Source organism: Phaseolus vulgaris, chromosome 3 (genome assembly GCF_000499845.2).
Source record: "Phaseolus vulgaris cultivar G19833 chromosome 3, P. vulgaris v2.0, whole genome shotgun sequence".
In the NCBI taxonomy this organism is placed as follows: Eukaryota; Viridiplantae; Streptophyta; class Magnoliopsida; order Fabales; family Fabaceae; genus Phaseolus; species Phaseolus vulgaris.
In genome coordinates this window covers 51038754-51058665 of record NC_023757.2, presented here as the reverse complement: position 1 = coordinate 51058665, position 19912 = coordinate 51038754, and the positions used below count along the sequence as shown (strand labels likewise).

The following is a 19912-nucleotide window of genomic DNA, read 5'->3' as shown; positions in this document are numbered from 1 at the left end:
TAAATTGTTGATTTTTGTGAGGTTTGAGAGGTTAGACATCTCTTCCAGTTGCTTATCTAGGTAGGGTGACATTTGTTGTAGGGTTCTTAAAGAAGTTGTTTAGTATTTTTACTTAAAAGGGTTGGAACATCCATCTCTGTGGTAAAGATTAAAAGGAAAAAGATATTAAGAAAGCGAAATATGATTAAATGAATGAAGTATTAAAAAGTTGGAGGAGTATAAAAAAAAATGAAGAAAGCCAAGTAAGCATATACACATCAATGGTTAAAATGATTCATATTTAAAGCCTAATAAGGAACAGTTGTTTCCAACTAAGCACATTTCATATTTCTCTTGTTAGGTTTTGTTTCTTGTTAAATGATAAAAGAGATTTTGACCTAAACTAACAACAGTGGAATCTATGTGAGATACAAGAAAATTTGAGAAAGCAAGTAAATGATTGAGCACAAGAGTCGGCAAAAAAGATGAAGAGAATATAAGTATTGAAGTAATATATATAGCTGCACTCAACAAGGTCCTTTTCTGCACCCTCGAAACTTTCGTTAACCAGCTGTGTTTGCATCCAACACTTACACTTCCTATGTTACTCTCACCATTCTTAAAACACCCTCTTCCATTCCCTCTTTCCACTCAACAATGAAGGAACCCCACACTCAAGAATCTCTTGTTCTTGAACCTCAAAATGGTGACACCATAGAAACTAGGTCCATTAGAAGTTCCAAAAGTTATGCCAATGAACAAGTTACAGGAGAAGAGGCATCAAGGTTTGAGGTTTGGGGATGGTATCTCTATGAGTTCTGCTCTTACTTCATTCAAACAGTTCTCATCCCTGTGCTTTTTCCTCTCATAATCAGTCAGTTACAGCACCTTCCAAGGGATCCTGTTAAGGAATGGTTCAAGAACCACCAAGGCCTCGTCTGTGCACAGAAGGAAATTAACCTGTAAGTGCACACATGCTTTAATTTCACCAGTTGAATGCATGAGGATGAATCTTACTTTGTTTTGATGAGTTTTTTCTTAACACCTCTTTCTGAATCATTCATTACATGTTCCCTTGGCATAATAAGAAAGTAGAAAAATGATTGATGAGTTTGAAATTTGGTAGAAAAGGTTTTGTTTCTTTAGAAATGGAGAGAGCGTGATGAAGAAAGCACAGGTTTTGATCATAGTCCTCATTATGGTGATGGATGGTGTCTGCTTTCACACTTCATCGTTACTTCTACTCAACAACAGTTAGGGTTTCACTTCACTTAGGTCACACACTTGGTATATTATCAAACTAGTATGTTTATATCCACGTAGGATTGTTTTTTATAAATAATTTTACATAATAATATATAGAATAAAATTATATTTTAATTAAACTTTAAACTTGTATATTAGAAATGAATTAAATTTTGGAAAATTATTGCATGAATAATTATAATTTATTTATTATGAGCATTGAATAAAACAATTTAAGTAACTAAAATTGATAATTATAATTTTTTTTTTGTTAAAATAAAATATGGATCACACTAAAAAACTAATATTTAAATATGGACAATTTTATATATAATAATATGTTAGCCTTAGTACTTTTTTTAAAACATTTGTTGTATCTTTATCAATTATAATATTCCTCAGTATTAGTATTTAAAATATAATATTTTTAAATATAATAGTACATTATTATTTTCAATGAAAAAATTAGATTATTTATATTATGTATGATTTTTTAATGAATTGTTTTTATTGATTATATTATATTACTCTCTTATTATTAAAATTTATGTAATCAAGAAGGTATTAATAAAAAAAATATACTACGTTAGTATCTGATTGAAATCCTCGAATATTAATATATTTTTTAAATGTAATATCATTTTTCTAAATCAGTTAATTTTGTGAGATTAGTTAATAAAATATTAAGTGTACTAAAAAAAGTTCAGTATATTTAAAAAAAACTTAAGAAAATATATTTTTACCTTATATAACTATAAGAAATTAAATTAAAAAAAATAGTTACTATATTAATTAAATTAGATACTAATAAATAAATTATTAATTTTTAAAATAATTTATATTATTGATAAATAACTTTTAAATTAATATTTAATTAGTTATCATGTTTTTTTTATTAAATTTAAAATTTAAATAATTAGTAGTTAAAAACTAAGTAGATTAACTAATTATTTTTTATTTAATACTTTTTTTTAGGATTGTATTGATGCAAACATTTTATTTTTAACCTAATGAGAAAGAATTACATTAGAACAAATGTTTGCATGAATTGTTGCAGTTACAGCACACTAACAGAGCGCAGCATAAGAGTGAGTGGTTCAACCTTCTCCTCTTTGGAGTGGACATCAATTGCATGGGGTGCAGGTCTTGCTCTAGCTGCTCCAATTCTCCCCTTCATTTCCTTTTACATCAATGCTTCCTTCCAAACACTCATCACAGCTTCATCCACTGCCATTGGAGCCCTCTTTTGCCTCCCTGTAGGCCTCTTCAAAACCACTAAGATCTTCATTCTCTACATTGCAATCATTGTTCTTGCAATCACACTCTCTACTGCAACACACACTCACCACTTAGCCCTCATGGCTCCCACTTTTTCAACACCACCATTAAAGAGACTAACCCTCTTTTCCACAAAACAAGGACTCACTAGTTGGATCTCTCTCTATGCCACTGTTGCTGGCTGTTTAGGTGCATGCATTGTCTCATCCTTCACCTACCACATGCTCAGGGAGCCCATTGAACATGAGTTTATCAGTCTTTGGATTGTGTCAATCTTTTCTGGCTTGTTATGGCTAGTGGGGGTGTTGCATGTGTTCACAGCTGAGAACAGAGCAAGTTCTGTGCCCAGCATTTTGTCCTCAAGGCTTCAGCTTTTTACAATATTCAAATACCCAAATGCAATTGGAGGCTTGGTTTCTGTTCTCCTCTCCTCGTTTACCACAATGAGCATTTTCACTGGCGGGGTGCTTTTCATAGTGGGCCAACTCTGCATTGAGCCAGTGCACTTGCTTTATTTCTGGTTAACCTATTTCCTTTTCCCTCTGCTCTCCCTGCCACTACTATTCCAACCATTGCAGCACCTAATCAAGGCCAATTCAGTGAAAATGAAGATCATGGGGTTTCTCTTGTCACTCATAAGCTCTGGTTTTGGGTTCTACTTTTGGGAGAGACATTGGAAATGGGGGCACTTGCTGGTGTTTGGGGCGATTCAGGGCACATCAAGTGGGTTGTTGCACAGTTTTGGAAGGGTGTTGATGTTAGACAGTGCTCCACGTGGTGAAGAGGGTGGGTTTTGTGTTTGGTATAGTTGGGTGAGAGGTGTTGGGTTGTGTGGGGGTTTCACAGTGGGTTCAGTGGTGGCAGGGAGAGTGAGAACTTCTTTTGGGGCTGCGTTTTGCAGTGCCATTGTTGGAATAGTGGTTCTGCTTTTTGGAAACGTGAGTGAGTTTGGTGTTGATAAAGAGGGTGATGAGATGGCCTTGGATTCCAAGGAATCTATCAGCGTTTGAGAGTGTGTCGTGTAATAAACCAATGTTGTTGTTACATTGTACATTTTTTTTCTTCACTTTTGTGCTCTCTTGCAAATGCAATGCAAGGTCGTGTAATAGGATTGATTTGGTTATTGGTTTTGGGTTATCCAAAGTCTCCAAAAAGTTATTGGACCATTCAAATTCTCCATCCTTTGATTTTGTTCTTATTGCTTAACTATTTTATTACAAATTTTACAACTTAACATAAAGATAAAAGAGAGACATATGAGATAGCAAAGGGTTCAGAGTAACGAAATATTCATAACTCACATTGAAAACATTATAACTTTCAATATTATTATTTTAATATTTTTTTATATAATTTAATTTTAAACTTATTTTTTATTATATATATTTATTTCAAAACTCATCACATTAAGAGTTGTATACCACTCTAAGAATTGTTAAAGTATCATTTTCCTACAATAAATAAAAGGATTGTCAAAGTATCATTTTCCTACCTCAAATGAAGACTAGGGTAGCAATAAACTTTTTCTAAAACACATTTTATTATTTGTTTACATTTATTTGTGATTTCCAATCCATTTTAGTTAATAATAAAAAATATGTTTAAGAAATGTGTCGAGTGCTATAATTTCTCTAAAAACAATGACAAAGAGAGAAAATTAAAAATAAAATAAAATTGTATCATTTTTCTTTAACTCATAATTAAATTGTTTATAAAACTAGAAAGATTTTGATCACTAAATACTTTATAACAATGACTAATTCAAAATATATAGTAGTTAGTAATTAAAATCTTAGTAACTAATTAATGTTAAATACAAATTTAAAAATTATTTTATAATTTTTTATTAATAATAAGAATTACTTTAGATACCAATAATTTAGCTTATAAAATAGTATCTACTTAGTTAATGATCCGGTCGGTCATAGGTAGTCGATGACGTCAGCAGCAGATAATCATGCGGACCACTCGCAGGGTGACACGTGGATCAGGTGGCAGAGAAATCAGGGAGGAGATCACCCGGTATGGTGATCGGTGGTCAGTAACCGAGTGGCCACCGACAGATCAGTTCCAAGATAAACACCCGGGGGGAGAACGCGAGAAGCAATAGAGCACCGATCAGTCATCGGGTGCATGGTCATCGGGGTTTCATGTTACACGCAGTTAAACTGGGACTGAGATTCCCAGCGAGAGCGTTACGCATGGACCTCACATGATCATACCTCAGAGAAAGAAGAGCTCCTCGTCGGTATAATCGTGCACGAGAGTGGCCTGAGGGAGTTAGTAAACCAGTCAGTAATTGGTGACTCTCCCAACCCATTACGTGCATGGCATCGTGAAGGGGAAATCGTGTATGCAGAGAGCAATGCTTGGTGAGTGTGCCTAGTCCAGCCACACCTGGCGTTCTCCTGGGAATGAGCGATTCACCCAGATGGAAGAAACGCGCTAAGTTACTCCGCAAGGGAATAACTTAGGCGCACAAAGAGATGCGCTAGAGCCCTTCAGGTAGTGGCACGTGTACGGTTAGATGTGAGTTGCATGCCTCCACGTGTCACTGTCTGAGAGGGGCGCGACCCAGATAAAGGTGCACTCCGCGTCGTGAAAGGTACACACAGAACACACAGACACCCACGACTCTGATTGTGGTACGTTTCCGCACAAAAGCATAACAGAATTATGTTAGGCACATACACAGAGAGAGAATAAAAAGAGAGAATCAGAGAGAGATATACACACATTATTTTTGTTGGTGATTCTGTAACCTAACTTGATTCCTCCACGTTAGAGTTGGCGACAGGATCAGTTAACATAATGATTAATTGATTTTTTGTCTCTAAATTAATTAAATTAATTGATATTTAATAAAAAAATTAGTGCAACCTTAAGCATTTTACTTTAACACTCTTAAAGCCAAATCAATTTTCATAAAAGTGTAGTATGTACCACCCAAGTTGCCATCTTTCTTTGGTTTAATTATCTCATTTTAACTAGCCAATTTTTTTTCCATTTTAGTCACCATTTTCCATATAAAGTCTAAGATAATCTGACCAATAAAAGAATAAATACCTCAACAACAAAAATAAAATAAAATCATGTAATAGGTTAGCATGTAAGTCTTTCAATTTTATTTTAGAAAATTTCTTCCACAAAACAAAATAACCTTACAAAATGATTAAGAATGAATTGAGAGTAAGCATTTATGGTTTTCCTTTTTAGGAACACAAAAGCCAAAATGACTTTCTAGATAATCTAGGTTGCAAATGGAAGATAAGGTATAAGTTGTTAAGACATAAACAATTTATAATAAATATGGTTAAAGGATATTCTAGTTTTTATGAGTCAATATACTTTTATTAAGGCAACTTATAATTTTGATTATACAAAATAATACTAAGTTATGGTTAGCTTTATCACATCCACCTTAAATATGATAAGAAAAACAATTTTTTTTATGAAAAAAGATAAATGAATCCTCAAAAGATCATAAACTTATTAAAGAGCATAAAACAAGACACTATACAAGACTAGATGACATCAACAATAAGAAGTATGAATATCACAATAAGTAATTTTGAATTTTTAGCTTGTCTACTCTTCACCAATATTGAGTCACAAATTCCTAAGTTAATTCCAACATATCAACTCATTATGAGTATGTATGTTCAAATTAGTCTTTTACGTATTATAAAGAGATTTTCAAAGGCAAAAGTTGTCCTAAGCATTGTAAGTTGAGTGTTACAAAGAAAGGTGTCAATCAATAGATAACCATACTATGCACATTAAACATGGAAAAAAGGATTTGTGTGCAACTTCCAACGATATTTTTTCAATATGTTATAAATAAAATTCTTTTCATGTATAAATGATTATTGAATTTAGTCATTCTACATGAATTAATTGCTCTGCAAACAATTGAATTTTTAAAAATTCTTAATGCAAGATCAATAAATCATATATTTGACGATATAAGAGAGAACAATTATTCTGATGCAATCCTAGGTTGCATCTTCATTTATAGATCTTCTTCTTTATTTTTTATTTGAATATCTTCTATGGATGATGAACACTATTGCGAAAGCATGGAATTTTGTCGAAATTTGGAAGAGATGAAAATTATGATGGTGAATTTAAGTGAGTAGCACTTAGATTCTAAAGTGAGGTTAAGCCAACACTATTAGGAGGAGTCTAGAAAATTGTCTAGCAAGAAGACAACTCTAGAGAGAACTTTGAACAAGTAAAAATGTTTCAAATTGGACAACATTTCATTACTCAAATCAAAGTTAAAAATCATGTACAAGAGATGCCTATTTATAGGAGAAAGTCTATCAAAACCTCTCAAAATGAGAGTGTGACAAGTGTCACCACCTTATTGATGCAAATCCTTTTTATTGAGGAGAATAAATGTGGAGCCTCATGTCTTCCTTGCCTACATTTCTATTTGCACCAATCTTTTACTATTTTACACTTTACTTTTTTTTCTATTTACATGCTTCTCTACTATGACCCAAAATACAAAGCCCAAAACTTCTTAACTATTCTATACAATTTTTACAAGGCTAAGAAGAAGAAAAAACTTTACAATCTCTTCAGTAAATCTCATAAAGATTTTACTAGGTCCATTGTAGCATCCTTAAATGCTATGTTTTTTCTATGTCTCCAAATTTTGCTTACTATACTTATCCATATGCAACCCCACATAGTATTTCCAATTTTAGATAATCTTAAGCTTTTGAATTGTTTAAAGTGAGATTTTGGAAGGTTATGTTGGAGTGTAAGTTCACCAAACCATTTATAACAAATATTCCAAACTAGACCATGTGATGTTGAACCCAGAGAACAAGTGATTGACAATCTCTAATTCTCTATTCCATAGGACACACAATGTATTATCAAGAGTTATTCCCTTACTCTATAAATAAGCTTTTGTTGCTACTCTGTTTAGTAAAACTTTTCAAACGAATACCTGTGTCAATGGAAGTGCCTTTATATTCCAAAAATATCCAAAAGTGTTACTATTTTCCACGTTTTCGTCATTCTCTAGCACATTGTATGCAGATTGGATCCAAAATATCTTAGATGACTCACCTTTCCATCTCCATTCATCTTCCTTACCCATTATGGGGGTTGTGTTATTTAATTGACGCATCAAACCATTTAACTAGTCTACTTCCCACAGGAACGAAGTTCTTCTCCATTATATGTCCCAAATCTAGGTATTGTTATGCCAACTACGTGCCTCAGATAGTCTCCTTATGGTTGAATAAGGTGTATAACCTAAGGAAAGTTTTTTACTATTTACCATCACTTATCTTCCCACACTTTTATTCTTTCCCCACCCGAACAATCCATTGAATATTATCCTCAAAGCATTTTCCTCATTCTTCTATGGCAGCAATGACTTTTAGGTCTCTCCACCAAACCAAATCTGTTGGATTGAGTTCTAACTTCCTGAATGCTCTCCACCCCTCATGCTTAGATTATAGAATTTCTTTCCACATTCCCTCCCTTTCCACTCCTAGCCTTCATATCCATTTACTTAATAGAACCAAGTTAAAGTTCTTATATTTATCACTCTCAGACAACCATCATTTTTTGGTTTGCATTTCTTATCCCGATCTAGTTATGCTATGTTTCTTTCATTGTTTCAACCTCAAAGGAATTGTATTTGTATCTTTTTAATTGACTTCATGACTGTTGTTGGCATTTTGTAAAATGACATATAAAACAATGGAAGTGATGTTCTCCCTTTTCATCCAGCCAACCTATTCCTAATTTTTTTTTGTACTATTCCATTCCATAAACTTTTTCTTCTATGGTTTTCACAAGACAAACTCAGATATTTAAAAGTGATATTCATGATTAAAGCAAATCTTTGTATAAATATATCGTTTACCAAAGTTCCTCCAATTGGTAAATTTAGTATAATTCACTTTTAACCCATGTTAATTCAAAACATGTCAAAATAATTTTAGCACTAATACATTTTGAACATATATTTTGTAGCGTGAAAACAAGAGTTTATGAAAAATTATAATATATTTATAAAAAGCAGTAAATTTTATGATAAGAAGAAAAAAATAACAAGTTAAATAAATAGTTGATTAAATTCAGAATTAAGATATTAAAATAATAAAAACTTCAAATTTAATTGAATAAATGAAAAATAGAAAAAATTAACACATTCCAGCTAAATGAAAAAGAAAAGATCATTACTAACAACACTTTTTATTATTGTTTTAAATTGAATAAAAATTATAACATTTTACAACATGAATAATTTGTCTTCATTGAGTGAAAAAAAATGAGATGTATATATTTTGGTATTATTTTTTAAGTTAAGTGAGAAAGAGTTCCCACACATACTGTGTCTCTTGTGCTTTCAATTAGATCTCAGTATAAATAGTGTCTGCTCCCTTTCCTATTTTTCAGAGAGAGTCAAATCTACATCTTCAAATCACTAAAGTTATGACATCAGCCGTTGATTCCCAATCGGATCCCCAATCAAACTCCCTCAGTCCCACAGCCTCACCAAATGCACCCGATTGCGATCCTTTTCTTCCCCAAATTCACTGCAACCCTTCTCCGCCCCTGAACGACGCCGTTGAAACGCCTCTGCCGTCGCATGCAGAGAGTCTCCGCCGCTCTACCAGACTGCACTCCGAGCCCGCCGCCGTGGAAAACGCCAATGCAGGGTCCAGAAAGCGGAAGCTGGCGACGGAGAAGGAGGAGAATTCTCTGAGACGCTCGCCGAGATTCTCAGCAGGTTCTGGATCAGGGTCGCGTCACGGCACCAAGGTGTGTCACTGTACTTCTTGCTTTGCATGCTGTCCTTTTCTTCCGCTTTTACTCCTTTTGGTAAAATCTGATATTTTAGGTCAGAATTCCGTTAAAATTAGTTTTAATCTCTTTCACTATATTTTTGGGCTTCAAATTGAATGTTTTTGGAGAATAAACTCAATTTCATCATATTTTTGGTTGTGCTCAAAACTACATTTGCACATTATGATTTCATTTGCAAGTTTTAGTTTTATGTAAAAAAAAAAATTACTTTTCTTTATCCCAGTAATTATATAAACCTTACCAAAATGAGTTCAGAAAGAATATATAAATATATATATATATATATATATATATATATATATAAAGACTAAATAAATTATAATATAGACATAAGATTAGAACAAATAATTTTTACTTATGAAGATTAGATATAAGAATTAGCAAGCTTAATTTTAATACAAGGTCAACTTCGGACCCTTTAATAAAACATATATATCTTTTATTAATAAAGATTTTACTGCATGTAATTTTAGTATATTTTTAATATTTTTTTTTTAAAAATCATTAATTTTAAGAATACTAAAAGTAAAAGGGTCTTATTTAGAATATTAATTTACTCTAACCTACCTCTGACAGTACCTACGGGTAGTATGAGAAATATAGACTTTTTGGATAAAATAATTCTAAAATTTTCAAATTTTGTATTTGATTTTATTTAAAAAAAAAACATTGCTCCTTTCTCGGCGGTCTAATTTTAAAATGTATAGTTTGGATACTTAGTGATTCTTTAAGACTTTAAAAGTGTTGATAACACATTTAAAAAATGGTATATTTTAAAATTAGATGGGTGAACATTTTTTTTAAAGAAATTAAAACTAAAATTAAAATATTTGAGATTAAAAATCATTTTATCCTATATCTATTTATTTATTGTTCATATATATTCTTAGGGCCTGGGTTATGGTTAACAATGGTCTTTTATTGTATATGGAATGCTGGTTCCCCTAGACTCTAAATATTTAGACGAGAACGAAATATTTAGACTCTCGGAGATTTAAAATATAACTTTTTAACAATAGTTATTTAATTCACGTAATTAATAACTGTTTGAAGGGATCAATTTAACATAAAAAAAGAAGAAATTATTGATCTTTTTCTTTTGTTCTTGTGGCCTAGTAATCATAAATACTATATGCAAAATTGATATATATTGAACAAGTTTGTACAAGTTCATGCATGTACAATCTAATAGTTGACATTGATTTATATTTCAATAAGTATTTACATTACAATACAAACATGGTGATCAAAATTCAACCACAGTTTTTATTTTGTGTGAAAAGCTATGCTGTCATTTTTCAATCCAACTGTTATATTGCATATGCTCTAACAGATGCGGTAAGTACGTCAAAGTTTATTCCTGGGATGTAGAGCAATGCACCAATTACCTTTGGATTTTGATATATCTATTTTTGAAGTACTGCATAATATTTATTATTTTCAAACTGTACTTGATTCTCTAAATCTTGTTTCTACAATTCATTCTCATTTTTGGTCTGTGTATCTTTTTTTTTCCTAGTATAATATTAACACATTGACACAATCTGCACTATTGATGACGTGTCTTTGACTTTATTTTGAATTTCATGGCTTAAAATCCTGTTCTGTTGATTCTTGAGTTGTGCAGTGGCATGGGTCTAGGGGTCGGGAATTATCGTCGAAGTGAGTGAACATGGAAGTTGACATATCTTCACTTTCCTACATTGCTTCAATTTTCATGGTTTCAATTCCAGGCCACATAATGTTTTTTGATTTTGCAGTGTCCAAAATTTTCATGGCAAGATCTTTGGTGAGAGGCACTTGAGGCAATGTCCAAGATTAAATCCATCAAGTGAGGCATATACAGAAAAGCTTGACTTGAAACTGTCCGGTACATTGGAGCTTAGGAGATCCCCAAGATTTTCCTCTCCAAATGGAAATGAAAACATGGAAATTAATGTTTTACAAAGACAAAGAACACCAAAAGCAGTTCACCAAAAGAAGAAAAATGAAAAAGCAGTTTCTACTTCGATTGAATTGTCTAGTTCACCAGTTGAGCAGCATTCTGAAGCTAAAACTATGTCTAGAAGATGTGGAATTGACAAAACAAAACACTTGACTTGGTCTTCAGAGGCAATCACATCCCCATCCTGGACTCAAAATGGCAGAAGAACTTCTAATTCCTTTCCCTTGTCTGAGTTAGATGACGATCCACCAAGAAAGAAACATAAAACATCCTTTTCAGCTAAGGAAGGTACGGATTCAGAAAGCATTGCTGCCTTCATTGGTGATCCAATATCTGATGAAGAAGCTCAGAAAAGATGGGGATGGCGATATGAATTAAAGGTTGTTGACCTAATTTTCTTAGCATAATTTGATGCTATAAAGAACTTGTGTATGTTGTGCTCATAAAAGAGAAATATTAACCATGTTTTTGCCACTTATAATGACGGTCTCATTTGAATTATTTTTTTACTTTGAAGGAATGGAACAAGTTTTGTTAGTTACCATTTAATCCAAACACATTGTATTACTCTTTATTGCTTGTCTGATTTTTCTGCTGAAGCTTGCAGGACAAAAAATGTAAAAACCAAAAGTTAAAAATAAAGTAAGTATTCATCAATTAATAATCTTATATGGTCTATTGTAGCACTCTTTCTCAGTTGTTGCGATATCTAATTTCTTATCCTTATATTTTGATTCTGTTGATTTCATAGTGAGGGTGAAGAAGATGAGATTATTGCAAATGTCAAATGCCATTATGCACAAGCTGAAGTTGGGAATTGCACTTTTAGTCTTGGTGACTGTGCATTTATAAAAGTAAGTTTAGTTTTAAAGAAGACAGATTTTTCTTCTGTTCTTTTCCCTATCCAGAAGTTTGGATAGTTTACATGTGTAAAATTAATTAGTAGCTCAACCAGAATAACCTTGTTATCAATACTCCTTTTGCATTTTCATATTTTTTCACTACATTGCATGTCCACCATTACACTGACAATTTATTCAAGGTTATATATGTGGCCTAATTCTTTATTTCTTCTGCAATTTTTTCTTTTGATGTATCTTATCTACATTAATATTCCAATATATTAATCTTTCTAATGTGCATGTGAGTATGTGAGTAACATAATAGGTGGATGTTAGTGACCTCTATGAACTTTAAAATCTCATGTCAACATAATGAGAGTAATTTATGCTCACACATTTTATAACCTTTCAGGGTGAAGGAGAAGAAAAACATGTTGGAAAGATTATTGAATTTTTCCAAACAACTGATGGACAAAGTTATTTCCGAGTCCAATGGTTCTACAGAATTCAAGATACAGTGAGTACTGAGTATGTCATGTTTATCTAATAATGTCAAAGGATATGTCTTTGTAACTTCCAATGATTTTCAGGTTGTTCAAGATGAAGGTGGTTTCCATGACAAGAGGCGTGTATTTTATTCATCAATAATGAATGATAACTTGATAGATTGTATAGTAGGAAAAGCTAATGTAACACAAATAACACCCAGGGTATGACATCTTGGTCAGACTCTTTCTTAATTGGTTTCTACATCTCTCTCTCTATATATATATATCCTAAACAATATTATGTGTGTGACTTGCAGGTTGGTCTGAAGTTGGCTTCAATTTCACCATCTGACTTGTATTATGACATGGAGTATTGTGTGGATTACTCTACATTCCGCAACATACCAACAGGTGTGTCATTAAGGACAACTAGATGCTTTTGGTCATCAGTTTCTATATGTTAGTTTTTGTGAAGATGGGAAAGCCTATAAGATTTGTAACTGTTATCATGCATAAAATATTAATTACTAGAATTAAAAAATAGAAGATAAGAAAAATAATATCTTAATGGATAAAAAAGTAATTTTCACCTTCATATTAATAGGCACAAAACTAATTTTACTAGTCAATATAAAAGTATACCATTCTTTCTTTAAATCCAAAGAGATTATGCTTATACTCTCTTAAAAGCCAGAAGACAAATTAATTGCTAAAAACACCTTTAAAATGAAAGTACATTATACAGCAAAAATTTGGAGTCCAAGAGAGGGAGTCCACCAATGTGGGACTTTAAGTCTGAAGTAAAATCTATCTATTCCCTTATTGATATATGGTGTTTTAGAAATACAAGTAGATAATGAAGAGAAAATACTTAATATTTTCTTGTATACAATTATAGTTTACACTAAGATGTGAAATGTTAACAAAGCTTAAAATACTCATCTTCATTTATACTAATAATCTTAATGAGGAAACAAATTACAAAATATTAGAAAATATGATGTTTGAGATCCCATATTGCTAGAGATATGATCAAATTATAGTATATATAGTTGGAGGAAAGGTTTTGTAAGGTTGAGTTAAGCTTAAATTTCACTACTTTAATATGGTATTAGGGTCATCAAGAGCCTATTTTCTACTGGTTTGGGGAGGATGAGTTAGTCTTAAATTCTACTACCTTAATACATGACAAGTAAGAAATAATCCTAAGATTTAATTTCTACTATACTCTAAATTATTTGAAGTTATAATATTGATACTATGAGATGCTTCAATTCAAACACTTGCCCTTGTAAAGTGACTAAGCTTCCTATATACAAACCCTTTTAAAATATAAAGTGGGTTCTACCAAGTGTGTATGAGGTGACTAATAGTTCTCCATTGGTGAGTATTAGTTGAATGAATTTTGTTTCTCACATTTTACCAATCACGTGTCCACAACAGAGCCTGGACAGTGGATGAATGAGGCCTGCAGTGAAGTCTAGATTCTCAAGATATTAATGAATGTTGACAGTGTTAACATGTACAGATATTTCAACATCCCATGTCTTATCAATACTTTTTCTAAGTTTCATTTGTTCTTATGTGATCAACATTAACATTCATTGCTTTCACGAGTCTTCTAATATATGTTCTGTTCTTTTAGGATACTAAGAATCTATATATTGCCTTTGATCATCCCTTAAGACTAATGAGTTATCACCACCTTCTGTTCTTGAGAGTCTCTCAACAGATGCCTCTGCAGTGACAGAGAGTCTACCCTCTACTGAGCTGTGCAAGAAAGAATTATCATTACTAGATCTCTATTCTGGGTGTGGTGGCATGTCAACTGGACTGTGCTTAGGTGCCAAAACTGCATCAGTTAACCTTGTCACGGTATAATAAAATGTTTCTCTGTGATGAAATTCTTCCTATTTATGGATTTCATCAAGTATCGTCTATGATACACTTATCTTGCTTTGATTGCTGTTTTTCTCAGAGATGGGCTGTTGATAGTGACAGGTCAGCCAGTGAAAGCTTGAAACTAAACCACCCGGAAACACATGTGAGTGCTGACAATCTTCTGCTACCACAAAGATATTTGATAGTAACCGTTAACAGCAGAGATAATGTATTCCTTCACTGTATAGGTGCGAAATGAATCTGCTGAGGACTTTCTGGAATTATTAAAGGAGTGGGAAAAACTATGCAAACGGTATAACACCAATGTTGTAGAAAGAAAACTTCCATGTCGATCTAATTATTCCGGAGCAAAGGAACAAGAAGTTCATGATAATTCTGCTACTGAATTTGAAATTTCCAAGTTAGTTGATATTTGCTTTGGTGATCCCAATGAAACAGGCAATCGTGGTCTATATTTGAAGGTAATAAATCCAATGTCAAACTTTTGGGTATTTAGTTTTTGTCTCATTAAACCTTATTTTTCATGAAGTCATGTTTGTACGTATTTGCTTACTTCTTCCTGCTAGATAGTGATAGTCATGTGACCCTCAAACTAATACTAACAATTTTGTCAAATTCAATTGTATAAGCTAATTACATATTCTCTAATAGAAAGAGATGAGTGTTGTGGATCTAAAAGGGCACGCATGCTTGTGGGGACTATTTACCGTAAATTGAAAAATGTCTTCACTGTCCATGGATTGTGTGTTTAAATGAGCTTTGCCAAGCTGTTTCTAAATGATATAGTCAGCAGCACTCAGATTGAACATAGCCTCCACGCTTAGCTTGATAACAAACCTTACACGAACCATACCACTAAAACTCCTGTAGTAGTTGGAGAGACCAAGACCTTATAAAGCCCCACTAGAATTCCACATTTAAGATGTGGGACTCAAGTATCCTACCTTGTAATTGGATCCTAACAGTTCAAGCTTGAAACTTCCAAGTGTTAAGCCGTATATGATTGCAAGATCTTTTGCATAAGGTGATTTCTTAGTGAAAAGTTGTATAAATGTTAGTGAAAATTATAGCATGGGTTTTCGATACATTACTTGAGTTTTTTACCATGTTATATTTTACCTTATTTTACCCTACTGAATCTCGAATAGCATATTTGGGTTACTGTTCTAGAGAGGTAAACCTATGTTGGAGGAAGGAGAATTCGTTACTTTAGAGTTCAAAGTAATTTTGGGTGGATTCCTATGGTTATTCAAAAACAGACTAAAAATGCCTTTGTTCATAAATTGATGATGTTTGCATTCTCATGGTTGTTTTATAGGTGCATTGGAAGGGTTGCAGTACAAGAGAAGACACTTGGGAACCAATTAAAAGCTTAGGGTATGTATTTCTCTATACTTTTCAATTTGGTGGATGATATTAAACAATCTGGGTGCATCAGTACTTTTTTGTTTATTCTTGTAGTAAGTGTAAGGAAAGCATACAGGATTTTGTGAGAAAAGGGATGAAATCAAAAGTCTTGCCTCTTCCTGTAAGTTGTATTATTTATACTGTAGATAGGGCAAAATCTCGATGGATTATGCATTTTAAATAGAGTTGTTGCTTAAAATTATTTCAGGGAGAAATTGACGTTATTTGTGGGGGTCCTCCTTGTCAAGGAATTAGTGGATATAATCGCTTTAGAAACTCAGAGTCACCATTGGATGATGAAAGGAATCGTCAGATTGTGATTTTCATGGACATGGTGAAATTTTTGAAGCCTAGGTATGTTTTAATGGAGAATGTGGTTGACATATTGAGATTTGACAAGGGTTCACTTGGAAGATATGCATTAAGTCGTTTAGTGCATATGAAATACCAAGCAAGAATGGGAATCATTGCTGCTGGTTGTTATGGTCTTCCACAATTTCGGTTGCGGGTTTTCTTGTGGGGTGCTCATCCTAGTGAGGTCAGTTTTAAAGTTTGGTGCTAGATAAAGTTGACAAATGTACAATTGAATACAGGCATCTCTCCCTCTATCTTAATATCTATTTGGAAGAACATGCTTATGTTAATCCACCCAAATTTACCAGAAAGCGTGTCTCTCTTCATCAATGTCTTCAACAGCTTGCCATAATCATTGCCATATATATGTAACATTCATTATTAAACCACAATGACAATGGTCTATGAGAATCTAAGTATTCATAAAGATCTAATTCCATTATAATGGTTCCATTTTGGGTTGTGAGACAAAATCACTCTCTTGAAACTACATTTAATGCAGTTCCCAAAGAGGCCACCACTAAAGCCAGTTAGGGATGAATGCAATTAAGGACACTTTCCAATAACAAAATTACTATTTACTATTTTGCAGGTTATACCCCAATTTCCACTGCCAACGCATGATGTTATCGTTAGATACTGGCCTCCGCCAGAGTTTGAGGTATTGATCCTCATGCGTAATTGTGTAATTCTATATTGTCTTGTATATTTTTCACTAGTTTTGGATTACATGCAGCGCAATGTTGTTGCTTATGATGAAGACCAACCTCGTGAATTAGAGAAAGCTACTGTTATTCAAGATGCAATCTCTGATCTTCCTGCTGTACTGTTCTTCATTCTTTTGCTTCTCTTTTTTTGCTTTTGTTTGGATTGCTTCTCTAAAGTGAGTTTTGTTTCTTAACTGTAAAAGTAAGAAAGAGTACCCTTCATTTATTTTAATTGCTTGCGACGTTAACTCACTAAGATTGCAAGGAGGATAAACCCTTTTCTCACTTTAAGCACTTTAGATGAGCATTTCTTTATGTTTAACAGTGTTCCGCATGACCAAAGTAGTTAAATATTATAGGTCAAAAACTCGGAAACTCGTGAAGAAATGCCATATCGCAGTCCTCCAGAAACGGAATTTCAAAGATATATACGGTCAACTAAGTATGGTAATAGCGCCTTCCTTTGAGTACATAATTTGTGACGAGTCATAAAATCTATTTTTTCCAGATTCAAGATATTAAGTTTAGTTGTTTTGAGTTCTTCACAAGCACTAGTATTATTCTGTTTTAGTTGTAGCCATTTTATATTTGTTTTCCTTTTTAATTCTTCACTTATGCATTTTGGCAAATAGATCTTTGGACCAAACATCAGCTAAATCTTTTGTTTCCTTACTGTTCATTGAGTAGAGATGACTGGGTCAAAATCAAATGAAACAAAAGAGAAAAGGCCTTTACTGTATGATCACCGTCCCCACACTTTGTCTGAAGATGACCACCAACGTGTTTCTCAAATTCCAAAACGCAAGGTTGTAGTCTAGATTAAGTTCATGTCTTACACCTTTGATCCGTTCCTTGTTCACCCTTACATTTGATACGACTGTAGGGTGCAAATTTCCGTGATCTGCCTGGTGTAATTGTAGGAGCTGACAATGTGGTAAGACGACATCCGACAGAGAATCCGATGCTGCCATCTGGAAAGCCATTGGTGAGTCTTCATGTTTGTCACTGGAAAGAGGTTTATATCCATTTTCATTTATTTTATATGCATGCATCTGTTGCTATATGATTATTGAAACAACTCCTGATTAAAGGCATTTTGTAAAAAATAACAACAACAATAATAATATGAGATATTCAAGATTGATTCTTATAATAAGGACCAAACAAAATCTCGATTTTGGTTCTGGTACATAACTGTATTGGATCTTCAATATTGGCTATACCCGTTTTAAATTTAATGCTTTTGTTAGGAAGTTTGAGAAAATGTATGAAGAGATCTATAGCATCCAAGATTTCATGATATTGTTCCGATCTGTGTAAGCATTTGTTAAGAAAAAGAATGTTGTTGGATGTTTCTGGTTTCTTCAAGAAGTTGAAGTTAAAAGGGTTTTGAATGGCAGGTTATCTGTTTAGCTTTCTTAATTCATTTCTAGAATAGCATGAAGCCAAATTAATCTTACCTACTATTCTGTGTGGTCTCAGATCCCAGATTATTGCTTCACTTTTGAGCAAGGGAAGTCTAAGAGGTGATTTTTTCAATAAAGTAGTAATCTTGCTTTGCTACATTTGCACGACTTCTAATCTGTATTTTCTCATACATGCAGGCCATTTGCACGGTTGTGGTGGGATGAGAATCTTCCCACTGCACTCACCTTCCCAAGTTGTCACAACCAGGTCTTACCCGAGTCTATGATTTGTTAAAGAAATGACAAATGATGCTTTGACAATCCTGAAAGTTTATACAATTGTGATGAGTTTAGATATAAATATATACATAATAAAGAATAAATTTATAATTAAATGATATAAAAAATATTAAAATAATAGTATTAAAGATTGCAACATTGTTATATAAAAAATGTGGGTTATCAATGTATCATCACAAAATTGATTTCTTATATATTGAAAATCTTGCAGGTTGTACTACATCCGGAGCAGGATCGAGTGCTCACTATACGAGAATTTGCCAGACTGCAAGGATTTCCTGATTATTATAGATTCCATGGGACTGCGAAAAAGAGGTACAAAACCTTTGTTTACTATGTCTGTAGTTTGAGTTAATTGTGTGTATTATTTTTCTTATGACATTATAATTTGTAGGTACTGTCAAATTGGAAATGCAGTTGCGGTTTCTGTTTCAAGAGCTTTAGGTTACACCTTAGGACTTGCTTGTAGAAAGCTGAGTGGAAATGAGCCACTTGTAGCCCTCCCTCCTAAGTTCTCTCACTCTCATTATCTTCACTTGTCTGACAATGAACCTGCCAACACTCACTAGCACTCATCCTATTATTTTCCATTCATTTCATTTGAACTTGTTGCTCAGGAATTCTCCTTCGTATACCCTCTTCAACTACTCCATTTAACTTCAATTCACAATTTCACTTATTTCCATTTCTCATTAGCTTTGGCTAACTAGTAACTACTTTCAACATTTAATTTGAGAGATCATCTTGAAAACTGCTTTCATTCGTTGGACCATGTTTGGTTTAAAGTTTCACAGATACCGTCAATTTTTTGGTGGTGACAAAAGGCTATAATGTTTTTTTCAAGGGAATAGAGAGTTATAGTAAGCACTTCAAAAAATCATGTGTGTGTTTACTAACATTCACTTGAATGTTCATCAAATTGATTAGATTAACTTTTGTCATAGAATTCTTTAGGTTGGACTTTTCTATTGCTTCATTAATGGAGTTTCTTGAAAACAAACAATTTATAATAAGTATATGAACCAATCCAATCTAAGTCCTTTTAGACTTCAGATCAAATGGATCAAACCTTAGATAACTATTTTTTGAACTTGACCATTTAAATTAACTCATCGACACAAACCTATTTTGTATGTTTTATTTTAATGTATATTATTCCATCATATCTCTTTTCTAACTCCCACTACAATCTCTCTTTTCATTGTGTATCACTATTAAA

At 32.8% G+C, this 19912-nt stretch overlaps 2 protein-coding genes across 2 annotated transcripts; both read left to right on the top strand.

Annotated features, from left to right (window-relative positions):
• Nucleotides 1-475: 475 nt before the first annotated feature.
• Nucleotides 476-3687, top strand: LOC137808556 (uncharacterized). Its single transcript, XM_068609723.1, has 2 exons — nt 476-941; nt 2282-3687. Exons 1-2 carry the CDS (start codon nt 637-639, stop codon nt 3510-3512), a joined length of 1536 nt encoding a protein of 511 aa, XP_068465824.1. The 5' UTR covers nt 476-636; the 3' UTR covers nt 3513-3687.
• Nucleotides 3688-8843: 5156 nt separating this feature from the next.
• LOC137808555 (DNA (cytosine-5)-methyltransferase CMT2-like) lies at nt 8844-19388 on the top strand. Its single transcript, XM_068609722.1, has 23 exons — nt 8844-9297; nt 10970-11004; nt 11103-11667; nt 11895-11929; nt 12039-12141; nt 12542-12646; nt 12720-12839; nt 12935-13028; nt 14350-14492; nt 14596-14661; nt 14747-14980; nt 15838-15896; nt 15981-16047; nt 16135-16464; nt 16873-16941; nt 17017-17103; nt 17347-17434; nt 17675-17793; nt 17871-17972; nt 18470-18513; nt 18592-18661; nt 18905-19008; nt 19088-19388. Exons 1-23 carry the CDS (start codon nt 8968-8970, stop codon nt 19260-19262), a joined length of 3144 nt encoding a protein of 1047 aa, XP_068465823.1. The 5' UTR covers nt 8844-8967; the 3' UTR covers nt 19263-19388.
• The last annotated feature ends 524 nt before the right edge of the window (nt 19389-19912 follow it).